Source organism: Biomphalaria glabrata, chromosome 11 (assembly GCF_947242115.1).
Source record: "Biomphalaria glabrata chromosome 11, xgBioGlab47.1, whole genome shotgun sequence".
NCBI lineage: Eukaryota > Metazoa > Mollusca > Gastropoda > Planorbidae > Biomphalaria > Biomphalaria glabrata.
In genome coordinates, this window is record NC_074721.1 from 18,448,143 (window position 1) to 18,469,451 (window position 21,309).

Genomic DNA, 21,309 nt, shown 5'->3' on the forward strand with positions numbered 1-21,309 from the left:
TATTGCACAAAAATAACCCTCCATTTTTTCAAAGATTTAAAGATGACTGTTTTCAAATATTTAGTAATTTAAAATTTAATAATTCTTTTTTCTAAACTTCAAGAATTTTAATTTAGGGTTAATTTTAAAATTAGAGCTAGAGAGGAGGTTCCTAGCAATGGAATTGAGATGCTACAGAAGAATCTTAGGTATCACATTAAAAGTCTGCATCACAAACCAAGAGATTAGAGACAGGGTTACTGCAGCGATTGGACCTCATGATGAACTGCTAATTATCGTAAAAAAATCTATGGCCATATTACAAGGTCTTCGGAGCTTGCAAGACCTTCCTTTAGGGAATAGTACCAGGAAAAAGAAGAAGAGGCAGACATAAAAGAATGGACGAGCCTGCCATTGAAAGAGGTTCTAACTAAGGCAAAAGAGAGAGAGGAATGGAGAAAGAAAATCTTGCTTGGTGCCCCAATGGTCTAACAGAATAAGGGATAGATAAAAGTAAGTTAAAGGCAATTTTAAAATAAAAACAAATTATGTTGAATTCAAAATGATTGAATGCCATATTATCAAAAGATGAAAATGAAAAATTCTACATCCTAATTTTAAATATTCCTATATTTAACTTCCTTTTGAACACTAAAGCTTCTTATAAATTTTATCATCATAATTATTATTAGATTAAAACTTAACATTATGAAATGGTAAGAGAGGAGACAAATGTGCCAAGCAAAAAGCTATAAAGACTTTTTATGAAACTTTTACTATAAGACACCAACACTATCAACTTACAGTCACAGGAAGTTTGATCCACAGCCAATTTATATCCAGCATAACATGAACATTGATAAGATCCATTTGTATTAACACAATTGTGGCTACATGGTTTAGTGCCATATTGACATTCATCTATATCTGATTAAAGATGCATTCAAAGAATGTACCAGACTTTAAGTTATAGATTAGCTTTAGGTCTAAATATTCATATTTTCTGTTAATAATAATTTAATAATACAGTGCTGTAAAAAAAAGGAATAATGTATGCTCAAGTCAATATGAGAACTTCACAGAAAAAAAAAGTTATAACTGCTAAGTATCTAAATAAGTTTTAAACAGATAGACCTTGGTGCTGTTCTTGGATGTGTTAAAGTATGTGATATACCTGAAGCAAGTTCACACCTTTGGTCTGTTGATATGTGATGTTGTGGGAGAGTTAGCTAGCTTAGTGGATTAGGAAGTGTGTGTTGCTGTTGGTTATCTAATATGGTTGAATAATACCTGTGTATGTTTTGTAAATTGGCCTTGTCGTTTATCTATTTCTTCTTGTATTTAAGAGTTTATCAACAGATCTATGTAATAAAATGGCGTACAAACCTTTTTTAAGTTTTGAGTTCAAAATGCTTCTCAACTATTACATTGAGTGCATGAAGTACAAGCTTTTAGAGAGATATATAGAGTGATTAGTTTTTCCCTTATACAAGTTCTTTCTAAACCTTTCTAGTAGAATAAAAATACAACTTTAAAAAAAATTTTTAGGTACCTTTACAGTTAGTTGAATCTTTAGGGTCTACTTCATACCCTATCCTACAGTTACAGTCAACTTGATCACCAATGGTCACTTGACAAACTTGTTGACATTTGTAACACAAATTTTTTTTATCCTCATCTGTAACCGATAAGTAAACAAAAAAAAAACATTAACTGTTGAATATTTTACTTTAAAAGTGAAAATCATAAAAACAAAAATCAGCTGTCCCATTACCTAGACTACAGGTGAGTCACATTACCTAAACTACAGGTGAGTCACATTACCTAGACTACAGGTGAGTCACATTACCTAGACTACAGGTGAGTCACATTACCTAGACTACAGGTCAGTCCATTGTCATCTAGAGTGTATCCTGAATAGCAAGAGCAAGTGTAATTCCCATTTTGATTGTTACATTTGTGTTGACATTTAGATGTCCTCTCTTCACATTCATTGATATCTACAGGTGGAAATTGAACAACAATAGTATTCAAAGTTTGAGATTCAACAAAATAGAACTAAAAAATTATTTTGAAGAATAATGTTGAATGTCTGAAAAACTATGAACCTTTGCATGAATGTCTGTCCACTTTGTCCAGTCTATAACCATCTGGACAGCTGCAAACATAAGATCCTTCAGTGTTGGTGCATTGGTTTTGACATGTGTGTGTATCATTACATTCATCTAGGTCTAAACATAAACAAAGTGATTATGAAAAGAAAAAAATTTTTAGATTTAAAATAAAGCATTCAAAATGCATTACTTTACCATATTTTTTTAAAAATTATTAAAGAGTAGATAAGCAAAAGCAAAAAAAAATAAAAAATTTGGCCATTTTCATCTGTTAACATACCAGCACAAGTTCCCATCCATTCAGTATAACCAGTTGGACATGGACCACACTGATATCCCACAGAATTGTTTCCTTGCTGTAGAGCTGTCAGGTCTGTGCATGTTTGTCCTTTAAAACATGGATTTAGTTGACAACCATCTAATTCAGAATCACAATATTTTCCTGGTAGAAATGTTAAAATGTCAGTCTTCAGTAGGTAAATGGGCTACATCTTAGGGAAAAATGCTGATAAGTTTAACAGAATAAACAAACTGTAGAAATAAATTAAGCAATTGTGTTTGTTGTTTTTTTAATAAAAGGCACTGTTGTTTAGTTGTTGTTAGTTTTTTGTTGATTTTTTTTAGATATTGTTATAAACCTGGTGGTGACACAGATGGAGGAAGTACTGTGTGTATGTTTTTAGCCAATGCAGATTGCTCCAGGTCAGCACTAGACAAGCGGTCCATTGTGACTAGTGACAGTAAACACCAGTTCAAGAAGGATCTGTGTTGTAAATAGTAGGCATGCAAGTCATGTTGAATGTAGTCATGTGATCAACCAAAATGGTCAAGCGATGTTCCATCCGGTTCTAGAAGGCCTGTAGGGACCCTATATAAGAGTGAATGTGTTAGATTCAGGTGACTTTATGTTACCTTGCAATGTCACCAGTACGAGGCAAAGTTGGTCCAAAACAGAGGCAAGGTTTTTGTAGTCAGTATTATGTTGTTGCCAATTGTGATGTATTTGATATTAAACTGTTATGTTACTTTGGAGCCCTGAGTTGTCAAGTTCTTTGAGTTGGTTGTATTGTGTGGTGCAGTTTGCAGAGAGCCTGGATAGTGAGAAACTTTACAATATTAATGAGGGAAACATTGGTTAGGCTCCTGTGTCTCAAAAGTTAGCAAACTGCTGAATTAGAAATTACCTGTGTATGATGGAAGACAGTGACATGCTTTTATTTGAAACCAGCCGTTCTCAAACTCTTCCGAGATAGAACTCTCATAATTACAAGCACCATTGCCATTGCATGATGGACAGATTGTGATGGGAATGTATACAAACTGAGAATAACTTCCCTTGGAATCCTTAGCCCTTATTCTAAATATTCAAAAAATAATAATTAAATATTAAATCTAGATTTTAAAAAATGTCTAGCAATTGGAGAACTTAATGCAACTATGCACTCTGTTTATACATACATTAAAATATATACCATAAATTACACATGATTAATAATTGAAATAGCATATTAACAATAATAGATGGTATGTTAGCAAAATAGATCTAGAAAGAAAACTTCTGGAACAATTTAAATAATAAAAATGAGTTAATTAAGACAAACTTTATATTGTCGAAAATTTTCTTAATCATTGTTTATTGAAAATTGCAAGTAATCATTATTAGAAAATTCTCAAACAAATACTTTTATGTATTATTGTTAGTTTAATTTTTTTTTCTTTCCTTAAGTGTTTCTAAATTTATAAATTTTAGTAATTGTGTTATTCTTATCAAATATGAATATACATTTGTTATAAATCTCACTGCTCTAATTTGTATTTGTTCTAGATTCTTTATGTTTTCTTGAATAAAGGGATTCCAAAAAGAAGATGTATATTCTAATATTGGCCTAACTAAGGTTAAATAGCATTTTAGTATTAAGTTCCTATTTGATTTGTAAAAATTTCTTTTAATAAACCCTTATGTATGTTTTAATTTTTTAATACTTTCATCAACATGGGGATTTCATTATAACGTTTAATTTAACACCTAGATAATTTGAGGTTTTAGTTTATTTTTTATCAGAATAAAAAACATGCTTATGTGTTAATTAACCTGGCTAAAAAACAAAACAATAAAAAGATATCAAAACATACTCTCATTTACAGTGCAATACAAAAATAAATGACTAAAAAAATTATATTAGATTATTATATTAGATTTCCAGTCAGAAATAGTGTACTGAAATTTAGAATCTAACTTGACATTGTTTAGGTCAGTTGAAAGAAGAGAATGACAGGAAGTATTAAGAATTAAAAAGCAGTGATGCATTTTTAGTTTGATGAATATTAAGTTCATTTATCTAAAAGTAAAGCATTTTTTTCATTCTTTTCCTTAATAATAGTTACAGCAGTACCAAATCTTTTGGTGAGAAAGCTTCTAAAAATCTAGTAAAATATACTGAGAGTTTTAATATTAATAATATAGCCTAAGAAAGAGCAGTTTTGCAGGGCTTAGTATCTAAGCCACACGAGCAGGCCAGGTGCTAGACTTAGTTGTCAGAGGCTATCTGAGACACATGCCTTTACGAGTATTTTATAGACAATGGGAACCTATGACCATAGACACCCGCTGGCCATGGCAACCTTTGAAACCTGGCAACCCCGACGAGACAGGTGAAAGGGTGAAGGCGGACACCTGGCGCCACAAAACCAGGAACTTCGGGCAGATGGAGCTCGTAAACCTAGTAAGGCAATTCATCTAGGAGAGGGGTAATCTGACTTTAAACCACTGCTGCCCTGCGGTAATAGGGCTTTAGGAAACAACCTTTTGGAAAAATCAGGAGTGAAGCCCCTTAGGCGTTGGGAGTATCAACTATGAAATTCCCTCCGGCAGCTTCTGCAACTGAGTTGGTGCCAAATATAATGCAAAGCATTCCTTTAGATCACATCAGCAAGGTCGAGAGAGGGATCATGACGCATGGGTCACCCATGACCTCTTTATCTAAGGCCCAGGAATGCACCGCAGAGAGGAAACTCTAGTGTTGCTGTGAAGTGGTTAAAAGCAAAGCCAGTGACTCATCTAGGCGCATGAATTGTCTTCCGAGACAGAAGGAGCCATAATATAGCCTACATATTTTTTATTGATTAATACCTGTAAGTAAACACGTATAAAAATCAAAGTAATAATAAGAGCTCTGCCTTAAAAATATCATTGAGATGGTGTTATCTACTCAGGAAATAGCAAAGCTCTGTTTGATGGCATTAAAGCGGCCCTGGGTCCAACAGTGTCTAAGCCTAAGCCCCCTTCTATCCAAATCTGGAGAAAAAATTACAGATCAAACCAAGCAGCTAGAATGATGGACAGAACACTACCTCGATGTCTATGCCACACAGAATACAGTAGACGATGTCGCCCTGGCTTCTCTACCAGATCTTCCAGTACTGGAATGCCTAGATGAGCTTCCGAGCCTTAGTGACCACAAAAAAGCAATTAACTGCATGAAAAATAGAAAATCTCCAGGGAGTGATGGTATCCCAGTGGAAGTAGTTAAAGTCAACGAATCACTTCTGCTCCCTGAACTCTATATTCTCTTCTGTCGCTGTTGGGAAACAGGTCATGTCCCACAGGACATGTGTGACGCAACTATAGTCACAATATACAAGAACAAAGGGATCGGAGTGACTGCAACAATTATAGGGGTATCTCTGTCCTCAGTATAGTGGGCAAAATCTTTGCTAGAGTGGCACTATCCAGACTGCAAGTGATAGCTTCTAGAGTCTACCCAGAGTCTCAGTGTGGATTCAGGAGTGGTAGATCGACTATAGACATGATATCTTCTCTACGACTACTGCAGGAAAAATTCAGAGAGAGAAATAGACCCCTTTACATCATTTTTTGTTGATCTGACTAAAGCCTTTGACATGGTCAGCAGAAGTGGCCTTTTCAAACTCCTGAGGAAAATAGGTTGCCCTCCCAAACTACTGAAGTTCATTGAGTGCTTTCAAGAGGAGACTAAACGTACTATCAAATTCAATTCAATTCAAATTCACCTTTTGAGGTTTGCAGTGGTGTCAAGCAGGGATGTGTGCCAGCACCTACTCTGTTTGGCATATTCTTCTCCTGTCTACTGCATTATGCGTACAACAACATAAACGAAGGTGTGTTTCTCCATACAAGATCCTCTGGAAAACTATTTAATGTATCAAGGCTGCGGGCAAAAACCAAGGTTAGGAAGCTACTCATCAGGGAACTCCTGTATGCTGATATTCAGCTACAGTCCCTGGTTGACAAACTATCTGCTTCTTGCCAGAAGTTCGGCTTAAACATCAGTCAAAGTAAGACTAAGATACTTGTCCAAAACACAAACACTGCACCTCAAGTAAGCATTAATGGCCAACCACTAGAAATTGTTGATCAATTTTGTTACCTTCGCTCCATCATATCCAACAACACTCTACTGGATAAAGACATAAACAACAGGATAGCCAAGGCAATGGCCACCATGTCACGGTTACAGAAAAGAGTCTGGGACAACATATTGCCTACTAACAGTACTAAAGCCCTAGTCTACCGGACCTGTGTGTTGAGCACCTTGCTATACGGAAGTGAAACATGGTCAACCTACTCATGGCAGGAAAAAAAGCTGAATATCTTCCACCTCCAATGCCTGTGACAGGTGGGGAAATGTGACGTGTGTTTGGCACGTTTTATGTCTAGGGGATGATTATTTTTGAAAGCAATCACACCCCCACTTATCAGCATATGAATCGGGAGCAGACACGCAACGAGACAAAGCAATGAAAGATAGATACAAAAGTTAAAATAAAGAATATTTATTTACATAAATATACATATAAGAATAAAAAGGGGGAGGGTTTGCATCTATCTCTAGTATATTCTATGTTTAATCATCACTCTTGCACATAATAAGAGAGTATGTCACTTTGTCCTCTGACTTAGCTGGTTGTCCTGTTGATGTCGCAGCTGGCTGGGTCCTGGCTTGAGGTTCTGCAGCTGGAGGTGGCGCTCTAGCGGATAGAGGGACGCCGGCGATATAGCTCTTGTGGAGTCTCAGTCCCAAGTTCTAGTATCTGTAGTGGGCACAGTATGGCGGGTGGCCGGATACCGTGGGCACAAGGTTACTGCGGGCAGAGCTGATCTGCCGTGGGCAGTGTGAGTAACAGGATATGTCCAGTGAGTTGCAGAGGGTTGGCGTAGCTATGACGTCTCGCACAGATCTGACTCTATAGGGACGTCGCGCCTAATAGCTTGACAGGTGGGCTGTCGAATAGGCGGGCAATGCCGATAGCGCCAAGTGGTAGAGTTGAGTAGATCTCAGTGGGTAAGTGCGGTGCTGAATAGCACTAAGCACATATGCAGGTAAATAGATCGTTGATACAATAGCTAGGCAATAGGTGATTCTCGATGGCAAATACAGTGCTGAATAGCACTAAGCATCTAAATAGGCAATAGGCAAATAGGCAATAGGCAGACACCTGAGGGAGGCTGCGGATAAATAAAGACAAGTTAGGACATGTCTCTCATACATCTTATCGATGCCCTCGACTGAGGTGCATTCGTCAGATTGGTAAAATTGCTTTTGAGCACAAAAGGGGAGATGATGACAAATGGGATTTGGAATACCAGATGGCTGATAGTAGCAATATAAAAATGTACATAAGAGGGAAAGTAATAATATAAAAATGTACATAGAAGGGGAAATAATAGTCTCAAATAAACAACACAGGTGGATAGAGAAAGAAAAAGGGGGGGGGGTTGAATTGGGCGGTGGTCAGCGACCCAGATGATTGTTTACATATGACCGTGGGTCGAGAACAATGGAGCGTGCTTGAATGTCCCTTCAAGCGGCGCAACTCTCCTTAGAGTAAAATGAGTAAAGGGGAGATAATTCATATATCTTCTCTAAACGCAGTATCAGTGCGCTAGTAAAATTATCACGGTTGTCAGCCGAGATAAAGAAAATAAAATAAGATGTACAAGTATATACATGGTTGCATCAACTATCAATCGAGCAACATAGCATTAATAGATTAATGCAATACTAAAATACATACATAGCACATGTTTATGTTTTCTACTTACGCCAGTGAGAAGTACACAATGCACTAATTAAATATAAATGAACTAAGCAAAATACACATGATAAAATCCAATGGAAATATACACAGCGTAATTAAGATGGAACTTGTGATTAAGTTCGGCTTACCACCAGGTATTCCTCAAGGATAAAGAATAAGTGATATAGTCCAGACTCGATAGCTCAGCTCGAATGAGAAAGAGAGGGTCTGACTTTATTTAATCTACTTATATATGCCTGGGAAATGTGGGCGGACACAGGAAACGTCCTAGGCTAAGAATTAGCTTACACGTGGGTGAAGTCCGACAAGCGACGCACCTTGGTGTATCACGCGGTATGTTGACCAGGGTCATCTCTTAGATCAAAGAGAGACGTGAGAGAAGGGGGGGGGGGAGAAGGATTAGCTAGCATTCAAACCAAGGTGGTGTCAACCGCGACCGTCCTTCAGACATCCGGCGGCCAAGACAAAAGAGATTGTGTGTTTACCTTTCCCCGATCAAGGGCAGATAAATGGAAGGACGCGCTTAAGCTATCTTCAATGTGGTCAACTAAGTCTAGCCTGGAGCGGAAAAGGTGGCGCGGGTGAAGAAATCAGGGGTAGGATGGGGAAATAATTAAAATAAATTAAATAAATAAGGAAAAATAATAATTAATGCTGTGATAAATTTGAGTGACTCTGACAGCAAGTTTTTGACTTGTCACATACGCCGCCGCCAAGATGGATCTATCGCAGAAAGATCCATAAAGTGCGAGCAGACTGATGTCACTCTAACTTTAAGATCAGTTGTTATCACAGCATTAGAAAAAAATTCTGGAGAAATAAGGGGTAGCCATGCCAGGAGGAGAGTCTGTCCAAGTCTGTCCGTGGTCTACTTTCCGTCCCTGAATATGTAGTCACCTGGGTGAAACCTTTGGGGTTGCTTGGGAGAGTAGATTGGGCGATTGGGTGAGTAATCATTCCTTCCTGGGGCGGATTGGGGAGTGTGATTGGGGCTTAGGCGGGGTGCCCAAGGCACGTGTGCACGTTGGGGGCTTACCTCCGAAGCCGCTGTGAGGCGCTTCTTCACGAGAGTAAGTGGTCAGCTTACCTCGGTATCGTCTGACACGATCAATGTCAGGGAAGAGTGGCCTGATAAAGAATGTGGAGTTCTGCCGGAGAACGTCCCCACGAGTGCGATAATTCGGCTTACACCGTGGCTTCCTGACACAGTCAATGCCAGGGGAGGGTTGATTTCGCATGGTGGCTGAGGAGCCATAGTGAGAAGTGTTTTCACGAGCGCGATGGTTCGGCTTACCTCGTGACTTCCTGACACTATCAATGCCAGGGTGAGGTTGATTCGGAATGGTGGCTGAGAAGCCATGAAGAGGAGTGAGTCCACGAGAGCAAGGGTTCATCTTACCTCGGGGCATTCTGACACTGTCAATGTCAGAGGAATGTTGCTTAATTTTGGCTGAGTAGCCTGGGTCAAGTAGACCCTCACGAGCGCGGGTATACGACTTAACTCGTGACTTCCTAGCAGTGTCAATGCCAGGGCAGTGTGGTTTGAGCTTCGCTGATGAGTCGGGACTAGGCGTGTCAGTGTGGCGACCAGGGCTTCCAACCAGCTGGTTGCGGCCACGTTTCTGCTTCGTCGATCTACCGACGGGCAGAGAGAAGTATGGCTTATGGACTACTCCAAGAGGGACATATTTGGAGCCTAGAATGAAGTCATACACTGGCGTGTCCATGACGGCTGCGTCAATGGTGCCATGTACGTACTTGCATTCCACGTGGACCCTAGCAATAGGAAGAACCTTTGGAGGAATCTCACGGTCAAGGGACTGAATCGTCACAGTTCTATCTGTGAGATCAGCTGGATCAACCAGTGTTTTGCAGATAACTGAGCTTACCGCACAGCCTGTGTCTAATAGTGACCGGACGTACCGCCCGTTAACCAGAATGGTCTCTATCCCGGGGGAAGACGAGACAGGGTGAGGGAGTGCCGGTAGGACTTCCGTTTTCGTAGGGCCAAGGGCAGTGTGTTCAGGGGCCACAGTCAGTGTTGATATGACGTATGGGTCGCCCGCTGTTCTATCAGTGCGTGTTTGCTGATTAGACACAGAGGGTTTGGGGACCGCGGTCATTACTGAAATGCGCTGTGAGGCCTGCTGCTTTTGGCGGTTGGGTTGGTGGTTACGCATGCTGTCGTTGCAGTCACGGTAAGCACGGTTAGTTTTGTTGCCACGCGTGCTGTTGTTGCAGTCACGGTGGGCTTGATTGTTCTGGTTATGACGAGGCTTACGTGCTGGGTAGTTGCAGTTTTTGTGCAAGGCTGGTTGTTGGGTTGGTGCCTTTTTAGGTTGGGGTTGGCTTGGGGGCATGAGCTGAATTGGGGCGCCGCAGTTTGCAGGACTATTAAACTGAGCAGGAGGGTTAGGCTGGGTGGACAATGTGGAATCATCGAGAGGAGGGATATCAGGTATGAAAGCTTCATCCTTGGCAGCAACTTCTGTGTCCGTTTGGGCAGTGTACTCGATTTGGACATGAGTTGTGGTTTTACTCTCTTCTGGTTCCTGGTCTTGTCTAACCGGTGTGATGCTCAGCTCCAAACTCTGCGGCCTATAGCTCTGTCTGATTTCTAGGATTTCCTGTTTAAGAGCATTCATTGCTAACTCATGCTCCCTTGCTAGTCTTCTTTCTTCCTTTTCGTCTTCCTTTCTTTTTTCTTCCTTTCTTTTCAGCGCCTCAACTTGTGCTCTCACATATTCTCTCCGCTCTGCATCATCATCATATAGGAAGGCCGCGATGTATTTAAATTCATCTATCTTCTGTTCCCTGTCAAAGTCCTCTTCGGAGCGTGTGTCGTTGGCCATGGTGATGAGGGGTGGATAATGAGAGGTACTAGGATGGTGGAGGGGGCAGATAGAATGGATAATAGGATTGAGCTAGAATTAAAGAAAGTGGGTTAGTGAAAGTGAGTCGCTGGTTATAGGAAAGAGTGCAAAAGGAATGTGGTGTCTGCCTACGTTAATCACAAAGTTCCTGCAAGAAAATATTACACATGAAATGCAATAATAATAATAAATAAAATGTGACAGAAGTGACACTCTTGATAATGCGAAGTGATGATACTTATAAATATTTTAAGAAAAAAAAATATTGATATGGAGTTTAGTTATTGCTGCCTGTTCGTGCCTGCTGTACTAATGGGTTAAATCCCGGACAGGCCCCCAAAATGTGACAGGTGGGGAAATGTGACGTGTGTTTGGCACGTTTTATGTCTAGGGGATGATTATTTTTGAAAGCAATCACACCCCCACTTATCAGCATATGAATCGGGAGCAGACACGCAACGAGACAAAGCAATGAAAGATAGATACAAAAGTTAAAATAAAGAATATTTATTTACATAAATATACATATAAGAATAAAAAGGGGGAGGGTTTGCATCTATCTCTAGTATATTCTATGTTTAATCATCACTCTTGCACATAATAAGAGAGTATGTCACTTTGTCCTCTGACTTAGCTGGTTGTCCTGTTGATGTCGCAGCTGGCTGGGTCCTGGCTTGAGGTTCTGCAGCTGGAGGTGGCGCTCTAGCGGATAGAGGGACGCCGGCGATATAGCTCTTGTGGAGTCTCAGTCCCAAGTTCTAGTATCTGTAGTGGGCACAGTATGGCGGGTGGCCGGATACCGTGGGCACAAGGTTACTGCGGGCAGAGCTGATCTGCCGTGGGCAGTGTGAGTAACAGGATATGTCCAGTGAGTTGCAGAGGGTTGGCGTAGCTATGACGTCTCGCACAGATCTGACTCTATAGGGACGTCGCGCCTAATAGCTTGACAGGTGGGCTGTCGAATAGGCGGGCAATGCCGATAGCGCCAAGTGGTAGAGTTGAGTAGATCTCAGTGGGTAAGTGCGGTGCTGAATAGCACTAAGCACATATGCAGGTAAATAGATCGTTGATACAATAGCTAGGCAATAGGTGATTCTCGATGGCAAATACAGTGCTGAATAGCACTAAGCATCTAAATAGGCAATAGGCAAATAGGCAATAGGCAGACACCTGAGGGAGGCTGCGGATAAATAAAGACAAGTTAGGACATGTCTCTCATACATCTTATCGATGCCCTCGACTGAGGTGCATTCGTCAGATTGGTAAAATTGCTTTTGAGCACAAAAGGGGAGATGATGACAAATGGGATTTGGAATACCAGATGGCTGATAGTAGCAATATAAAAATGTACATAAGAGGGAAAGTAATAATATAAAAATGTACATAGAAGGGGAAATAATAGTCTCAAATAAACAACACAGGTGGATAGAGAAAGAAAAAGGGGGGGGGTTGAATTGGGCGGTGGTCAGCGACCCAGATGATTGTTTACATATGACCGTGGGTCGAGAACAATGGAGCGTGCTTGAATGTCCCTTCAAGCGGCGCAACTCTCCTTAGAGTAAAATGAGTAAAGGGGAGATAATTCATATATCTTCTCTAAACGCAGTATCAGTGCGCTAGTAAAATTATCACGGTTGTCAGCCGAGATAAAGAAAATAAAATAAGATGTACAAGTATATACATGGTTGCATCTATCAATCGAGCAACATAGCATTAATAGATTAATGCAATACTAAAATACATACATAGCACATGTTTATGTTTTCTACTTACGCCAGTGAGAAGTACACAATGCACTAATTAAATATAAATGAACTAAGCAAAATACACATGATAAAATCAAATGGAAATATACACAGCGTAATTAAGATGGAACTTGTGATTAAGTTCGGCTTACCACCAGGTATTCCTCTAGGAGAAAGAATAAGTGATATAGTCCAGACTCGATAGCTCAGCTCGAATGAGAAAGAGAGGGTCTGACTTTATTTAATCTACTTATATATGCCTGGGAAATGTGGGCGGACACAGGAAACGTCCTAGGCTAAGAATTAGCTTACACGTGGGTGAAGTCCGACAAGCGACGCACCTTGGTGTATCACGCGGTATGTTGACCAGGGTCATCTCTTAGATCAAAGAGAGACGTGAGAGAAGGGGGGGGGGGAGAAGGATTAGCTAGCATTCAAACCAAGGTGGTGTCAACCGCGACCGTCCTTCAGACATCCGGCGGCCAAGACAAAAGAGATTGTGTGTTTACCTTTCCCCGATCAAGGGCAGATAAATGGAAGGACGCGCTTAAGCTATCTTCAATGTGGTCAACTAAGTCTAGCCTGGAGCGGAAAAGGTGGCGCGGGTGAAGAAATCAGGGGTAGGATGGGGAAATAATTAAAATAAATTAAATAAATAAGGAAAAATAATAATTAATGCTGTGATAAATTTGAGTGACTCTGACAGCGAGTTTTTGACTTGTCACAATGCCTAAGGCGGATTTTCAAAATAAGGAGGCAAGATAAGATAACCAATGAGGAAGTGCTACAAAGAGCAGGATACCAGGACATCCGCTCTGTTATCAGCAGCAGACGCCCTGGCTGGCTTGGCCACATTCGTAGAATGCCAGTAGGTCGACTTCCACAGGACATCCTGTATGGCTATCTAATAGAAGGCAGGAGTGCCGCTGGTCGCCTACTTATACGTTATACGGATGTATGCTAACGCGACATGAAGCTCTTTAAAATCGACACTGGCAGCTGGGAAGAGGTGGCACTGGATAGATCCACATGGAGAGAGAGCATAAAGGAAGGGTCACGGATTGCAGATGTCATACACATCCGAAGCAGAAAGAAGGGTGAAAATGCAACGGCGCCTGGTGATTATATATGCCCAACCTGCGATCGCAGCTGTGTATCAAGGATTGGCCTCTTTAGTCTCACAAGAAGTTGCAAAGGGAAAAGATCATCTATCGAGACGTAAAATGCCACAGGAATTTAAATTTTCTGAATAACTTTCAATGCTATAAATTAAAATTAATTATTGAATAACATTTCTTTTGAAAAAATGAAATCCTAGCAAAAGCAATATAAATATGAAAAAAAAACAACTTGTTACAAAATTGGTTAATAAAACAAACTGACCTAAGTAATATTGGGTTTGTCAGGTTTGGCATAATGTGAACATAACCACTTTGATTAATACTGACTCCTGTAGCATTGTCCGCTAGTTCAAGTGTGACAGAGTCATTGTCTTTATCATTAGCTATTATAGCCAAAAACGAAGGTACTCCTTCCATTACCAACCATCTGCCACTTGCATCTAAACTATCATTGGCTATTTCAATAGTTGGAGGATTATTTTCTGAAAATTAGAGTTTGAAAAACATAAATCATTAATCAAAGAGCTGTGTAATACATAGGGTTCTTGTTATAGTTAAGTGTATTACAACATTTGTTAAACATTTTATTATATAAAAAATGATCATAAAAATAATTGAATTGGTCTATTCAAAGTATTTCTTAAAATTTAATGACATTAAATGAAAGAAAATCTCACAAAATAACTGTAGCACAATAATGTTATATTATTTTATTATATACAGACGCTACTTCAAAAAAGAAGATGATTACGTCCCACACAAGTGTTCCTAGGTCACTTTGATTTGTAAGTTACAGATGATCCTTCACAAACAAAGATTATTATTTCAAAGCCCAATATTTCTCCTCGATTGGATGACAGAGGTTAAGGGAGGGCACAGTTTGAACTTCCAACCATCCTGATGACAAATAGGTCAGCCAAACTGCTTTACAGCATATAAAATCTTTTTTTTCCTTGGTCAGTGCTCCCTAACCAACAGTTGACTATTACATTGATAGTGCACATTTAATTTGTACTTTTTAGGGGATAGCAAAATTCCATTACATAAAAGAAAGAAATTCAAAATAAAAGCCTAATTGAATCAAGTTCAATATATAGAAATGTAATAGCAGCTGATACAAGAGTATTTAAATAACATAATCCTAAAATCATCCAAAAGTAGGTGGAAGCTAAAGGCCATGACATCTCTTAAGTCTAGTCAAGATAGTCTAGTTCATTTCTGTACTGTTCATGCTGGAAGTCATTTACAACCAGGATCCACTGTGCACAGCAACGAGAATGCACAAATTTCAAAGAAAGTAATAACATGATGAAAACAACTAATAAATATTATTTTTTTAAAATATGATTATATTATCATTTCTTTGAAAAATATACTATATACCAGTGTTATCTAAACTCTGGCCCTTGTGTCACATCCAGCCCATGACAAGAGGCTATACTTTCTCTTGATACAAGCTCACAGTTGCCACATAAGCTTAGTTCCATTGGACAAAATAATTTTTGTGGCAATGCGGCACATAACATGCATGTCAAAAATTCATTTAGCCTTCAGGCTATTTAAGGTTGGGCATCATTCTTTTGGCTAATATACAAATAAGAGATATAATTCCTAGATGTAGCTCATATCATATTTACCAAGATATACTATTATTATTTCCATTTCTTCTTTTGTGTCTTTGGTGACCTGAGCAAATGCTGCATCACCAGTGGCCAGATAGTCAAATATGCATGCATCATTTGCATCACCACATATTTCAACAGCCTTGGCCAACTGAGTTGGATTTGCTTCATCCCTAAACATTGGTGTGAAGTCTGGATGTTGATAAGTGTCTGTTGTCTCCCCTGGTTTATATGTGAAGACTGAGCTGATTGATGTAACAGTCCCTGTAGAAATATATTTTTGTATACTCCCTCAAATATACCAACTTTTAAATAGAATAGAATAAATTACAAGTAAACGTACATGTAAATGACATTTTTTTAAAAAGCAAACAGTCTATTAGTGCAACAAAACTAAACTATTTATTTTTAGCTTCTTTAGTAGGAAAAAACAACATTTTTTGTTTGTTTTTGTTTTATATGTTTTCGATGTTCTTTCAAATTTAAAGGTTACTACATAGTTATGTGGATGGTTTAGGGAAAATAACTTCCATTAATCGAGTCTGGGACATTTTGGATAGGCAACTGAGTATGCTTATTCTGTTGTGATGTATAATTTTAATAAATGCATGTCCCAATCATGTCAACCAAATACATACATTTTATATTAAGTACATTTTGTGCTGTTGATTAAGAACCCATAGAGAATTATCAGTTTAAACATATAACCTTTTTAGATACCATCAGGATAAAAACTTGAAACAATAGTCTTGTGAGTCAATATTTAAACACCAAACTATCTATTTTCTTCTGGAGGCCAGTGTGGACAGAAGAAAAAACAACTAATTACCAATTAACAGATGTCCTGGGTTGGACACTTATCCATGGGGTGTCTTGGGTTGGACACTTATCTACATGGGGTGTCCTGGGTTGGACACTTATCCTACATGGGGTGTCATCAAATGCTAAAAATGATTTTGGTGAGCTTAAAGGAGGACAGTGTAACAGAGGTATCCCTCATAATGTTATAAAGATCAGTTCAGGTGCCATTTTGCCCTCACTGGCATAGAGGAAAGTAGCAGACAGCAGATGGCCTCTGAAAGAAACAGCTGGAAAGCTCTCACAGTACAAACATTTAAGACCCAAAGTAAAAACCCTTGCTGAAGACAGGTGCAAAGACAAAAAGAGAACAGAACCCAGTGGACAACAGCTTTGTATACATCAGATGTGGACAATGTGCAGGTCACAACTGGGTTTGCAAGGTCATGTGAAACACTGCATTCTTAATCTTCATAATTGAAGACATTGCCATTATATATATCTTGTTCAATAAACTGTTTGTCCCTATACAAATATCTAAAAGTTAGACCAATTCTTGGAGATGAAAAACAGAATACTATTACATTTTTTGGCAAACTCTTGATATATTTGTCTTTCACTTAAATTGGCAGGCAATAGTTGTCCATCAGGAAGAATAAATTCATCAGTTTTATTTCCATTAAAGTTTCCAAGGAGTCCTCTAGTTTTATTTTCCATAGTTTTAGGAACATTCACTTCTATTAATAGACTTTTGACAGCAACATAGACTGTGATTGACACACCTGAAAGCAGTTTAATACATTCATTCATTTAATGAATTATATGTTTTTGTGTGTCAACTATGTTAGTTTGTAATTTTCAAAGTTTTATCAGTTCCTTTACAAGAAAACTTTTATAATGTAATATTTGTGAAAATGTTAAAAGCTTACCACAGGGGAAAGTGGCTATTGCCAAAGTTTTATTATTTTTATATTCTCTGATCACATTAATAGATGTTGTAGACATAATTATATCTGAACCATTTTCTTTGTAAAAGTCATTTGTAATGTCAACATCATTAGCAAATACAATTAGTGCTGAAATAAAAATAAATAACTATTGATTCCAGGAAGTTATTCAAATAACACATTTTTTAAAAAGAATTATAGCCTAGCATTTGTATCACAAATGTCAATTTGATGATAATTTGTAGTATATTCAGAAAAAAACATATTGGGTCTATATTATAATAATTACAAATAATGATGAGAACATTGTAGTTATGTTGACATCATTTGATAAACAATTATTAAAGAAAAATAAAAAAGGGTCTTAATTTTTTTAATCAAATTCCATAAATTTTTTTATCTAAGTCTTTATGATAAGTAAGCAATTAATTTTTGTTATCATTATTTTCTTTTTTTTTTTTTAATTATCAAATGTAGGTTAACAAACAGAAATATAACAAACAAAACCAAACGAACATGATTTAGAGGGAGATAACTCCACTTGGAAACTAGAATCATTGGACTCCTTTGCTGCAAAGGCAATAAACACAGTGGCTTTGGATAATGTTCCATTAAGTGTTTCTGCTTTCCCTGTTCTTGCCTGGAATTTAAATGTTGAATTAGTAAGAGTGAAATCATTGAAAAGTCTTTGGACTGAGAAAAATCTATTTCTAGGCAATATATTTTTTAAAATCTTTACCTGCAGTCTGAAATTATCACTTGGAGCTTCCATCAGAATGTATTCTCCCCATCCATTCATTGTGTATGTAACACCATCCAATGTTTTGATGTGGGGGTCACCCAAAGCAGAAGCTGTGATAGTAGAAATTCAATTTTAGATTTTTAAATAAAGTATTTCATAACATGCATTTTAAATAAACTCATTTGAAACCACTTTTTATTATGGGAGAAAGGCCAAAAAGTATCTGAACCAAAGTGTTAAAACTTAGGAATTTTAAAATGACTACATCCTGCCCTATGAGAGATCACTTTTTGCATACACAGAGTTGCCAGGCTGGGTTCAGTGTCCAATTTTATTTACAGTTTTATGCAAATAATTCAGTTATTTAATAAAGTGTTACGGATTGTGGACGCTTATGTTGGAACTAAGTTTACTGGTACCCATTTCTTCTGCCTTTCTAAAACAAAGAAGCTGTTTATTATATTTTTCTATTTCAAAAACTACTATTGCTTTTCAGCTCCATGTTGATGTAGCTTATTATAAAAGTTCCCTTTTCAGACCTTGTGGTCTATAGGGCAGATGATGCATGTGGCATAGGGTTAACGAGGGTATCGTGTGGCCAGCACAATGACCAACCGCCTTTACTTTTCCCCAACTAATGTCAGGTACCCATTAGAGCTGAGTGGACTCAGAGGCGCCCAAAGATCCTGAAATTAAAATTCTCAGTCTTCACCAGGATTCAAACCAGGGACCCCCGGTTCGGAAGCAAAGTGCTTTACCACTCAGCCACTGCATCTCCTTTATTACATAAAATGCTTAAATAAAACTAATAATATTTTTAGCATTGAAAATAGCATATCCTACCTGGTACAAACTCTACAAAATTGGAGCATCCCATGTCTGGGAAAATCTGGTAAAATTGTTGACACAGGTCTGCACTTTTAGCATCTTTGCAGCACAAAGTATGCGCTCTGATGTTCTCCAGACCTTGGTAGTTGTCCACATACAAGTTATTATAATAGAATGTTAGAAACCAGGGGTCATTGAGCAACACATGACCAGACTCAGATGACTGAGGCAAATAAGTGGCCTCTATCCAGGACTGTAGCCACTCTCTCCAATCATCATTGGCTGGCTTGGTCCATTTGTAGCAACACAGCTAGAGTAAAAAAAAAAGATATATTATTACTGAATTTCTCAAAATTTCTTAATTAGAATAATAATCCCTCTTATTCATAAATACATTTTTAAAACAAAGTGTTATTGAGTGCTCAATTCCACTTTTTCAGCTCATTCAAAGTAGTAATTTTTTGTTCTTATAACTTGTTTCTCCAGCCTATTTGTTACCTCTCTGAATTGTACAACTGCCTTTACATACTTCTGTTTCTTACCTTTCAGCTCAAACATATCTGTACTATCAGAAATAATTCTATTATGAGAAAATTTGTTTTGATTTCTATAAGTGATTACAGCTAGTGGTGAATGTTGGTGAAATTTATCAAAATAGTTATCGCTACACCATAGATTCCTATGCAACCAGAAACAGGCTATATTTTATCATTTGTAATCAACTCTGGCTTTTTTTTTACATAGGCCTAAATAGACATTTTTAAATAAAACTCTATTGTATTCATAGGAAATGATTTAGTTGTAATAATATTTTTAATACATAATTTACAACAGGTTTGTTATCTTGCTCTATTTATTTATTTAATAGGAAATTATTTGTAATTAATTTTGTCTAATTACAGCTTGCTCTAAAATCAGTGTTAGTAATAGCATTAAACAGAACAAAAAGCTCTTTTGAATAATAGTCTTGCTTTTTGCTAAGCTTTGTAAGTAAACCTACCTTATTTCTTTTGTTTCTTTTTAGAAGTCTTTGTTTGGCTACCATACTGATGGCATAGCAATAAATATCTAAATTTGAGCCTCGTCTTTCAAACAGTTGCCACTGAGCTCCAAGTCTTTCTAATGTACATGGACATTTGTAGAGTTCTTGCTTTTCATACTGATATACTGGGTCAGTCAAAAGATCAGCATGGTCACATAAGTATTTTTTACAGCTTTGTTGTGGTCCAGTCACATGACCTACTTTGTAGCTCATCACACCTTTATAACCTTCAGAAACATAAATTAAAAAAGATATACATGTCATTCTTTTAATTTTTTTTAAATCATAAATTTAAATTAATTAATATTCTGAATTGTATTTACCAGTATTTCCTGGCACATTGCCTAAAACGCTAACTAAAACAGTATTTAAATCTTGGAGTTCATTTTTAAAGTCTCCTGTTGTACCAATGAATACAGTTCGGCCGGGTAAATATGGCCAGTTCATAAGGCCATATTGATATAAGAAAATAACATAGGCTGTTTCTGCTGCTGTTGAAAAAGAAAAATTGAATGTTTTAAATATCTGATCAAATCTAAAAATAACAACAGGTAGACTATATGAGGCAAAATATGCAAAGGGTTAGCGTTAGGGTTATCTTTAACGTTAGCAAACATATTTCAAGTTGGCTAGTTTTCATCATGTTCATAGCTTTGCTCTGAACAGGATGAAAGACATTTATTTCTAACTTTTTAGAAATATCATCCCACAAAATATGTTTTTTTTCCTGATCTAAGTTCATAAAGTAGAACTCTTAAGATTAGTTATGTCACTTTTTATAGACATGAAGTATAAATGCTAGCCTAACTATTGAGAAATCTCCAATAACATAAAGAATCACTTAACAAATTAATAAGATTGCATTAGCCAAATAACACCATATACATTTAGCATCATATTTTTAATATTTCCTAAGTAAACAAGGGCATTGCATATTGAAACCTAACAAATAATTTGTAACCATCTATATTTTTACAAGTTTAAAATGGTTTAATTATAGAAATTTTTCTGTTTTTTTATCTGAAGACATGTTATTTAGATCTCAAACATTTTCTACTCATAAATACTTTACCACTGCCATCTTCAGTTTCAAAACCACTTATGTAGACTGCTTGAAATGTATTTTGCTCTATATTCTGTTTTAAAACATATAATGATATAATCATAATGCAACAAATTAGTTTTCTTTGATTTAACAGATATATGTACAATTCACTGGATAGTAAAAAAAATCAAAACAAAAGTAATAAATATGGTATATATTAGGCTATTAACTTAAACTGTTTTTTGTAATAGATATTACCAGAAAGACCAATTTAGACTTAGATGTTTAAATAATATTTCACCTTTTTATAGTTTCAAAACCTATTGAAGTAAGCTAATATTTATGTTAGTGGCTCTTTAAGGTCATTGAAAAGCA

At 37.3% G+C, this 21,309-nt stretch overlaps 1 protein-coding gene across 3 annotated transcripts in view; it reads right to left on the reverse strand.

Moving 5' to 3' along the window:
- The window catches only part of LOC106058970 (uncharacterized), a 66,751-nt gene that overhangs the window by 14,152 nt on the left and 31,290 nt on the right, over window positions 1-21,309 (reverse strand). For all 3 annotated transcript variants that reach the window (XR_008773618.1, XM_056003864.1, XM_056003863.1), the window contains exons 20-35: window positions 20,962-21,025; window positions 20,213-20,380; window positions 19,848-20,116; window positions 18,863-19,157; window positions 18,017-18,129; window positions 17,794-17,917; window positions 17,260-17,406; window positions 16,915-17,112; window positions 15,548-15,796; window positions 14,173-14,392; window positions 3,278-3,450; window positions 2,374-2,535; window positions 2,088-2,210; window positions 1,854-1,979; window positions 1,532-1,657; window positions 784-906 (exon numbers count right to left, since the gene is read on the reverse strand). Coding sequence is in view for 2 of the 3 variants with exons in the window: in XM_056003864.1 (XP_055859839.1) it covers window positions 784-906; window positions 1,532-1,657; window positions 1,854-1,979; window positions 2,088-2,210; window positions 2,374-2,535; window positions 3,278-3,450; window positions 14,173-14,392; window positions 15,548-15,796; window positions 16,915-17,112; window positions 17,260-17,406; window positions 17,794-17,917; window positions 18,017-18,129; window positions 18,863-19,157; window positions 19,848-20,116; window positions 20,213-20,380; window positions 20,962-21,025 (2,680 nt within the window). In the remaining variant the exon portion in view is untranslated. The remainder of the gene's footprint in view (window positions 1-783; window positions 907-1,531; window positions 1,658-1,853; window positions 1,980-2,087; window positions 2,211-2,373; window positions 2,536-3,277; window positions 3,451-14,172; window positions 14,393-15,547; window positions 15,797-16,914; window positions 17,113-17,259; window positions 17,407-17,793; window positions 17,918-18,016; window positions 18,130-18,862; window positions 19,158-19,847; window positions 20,117-20,212; window positions 20,381-20,961; window positions 21,026-21,309) is intronic.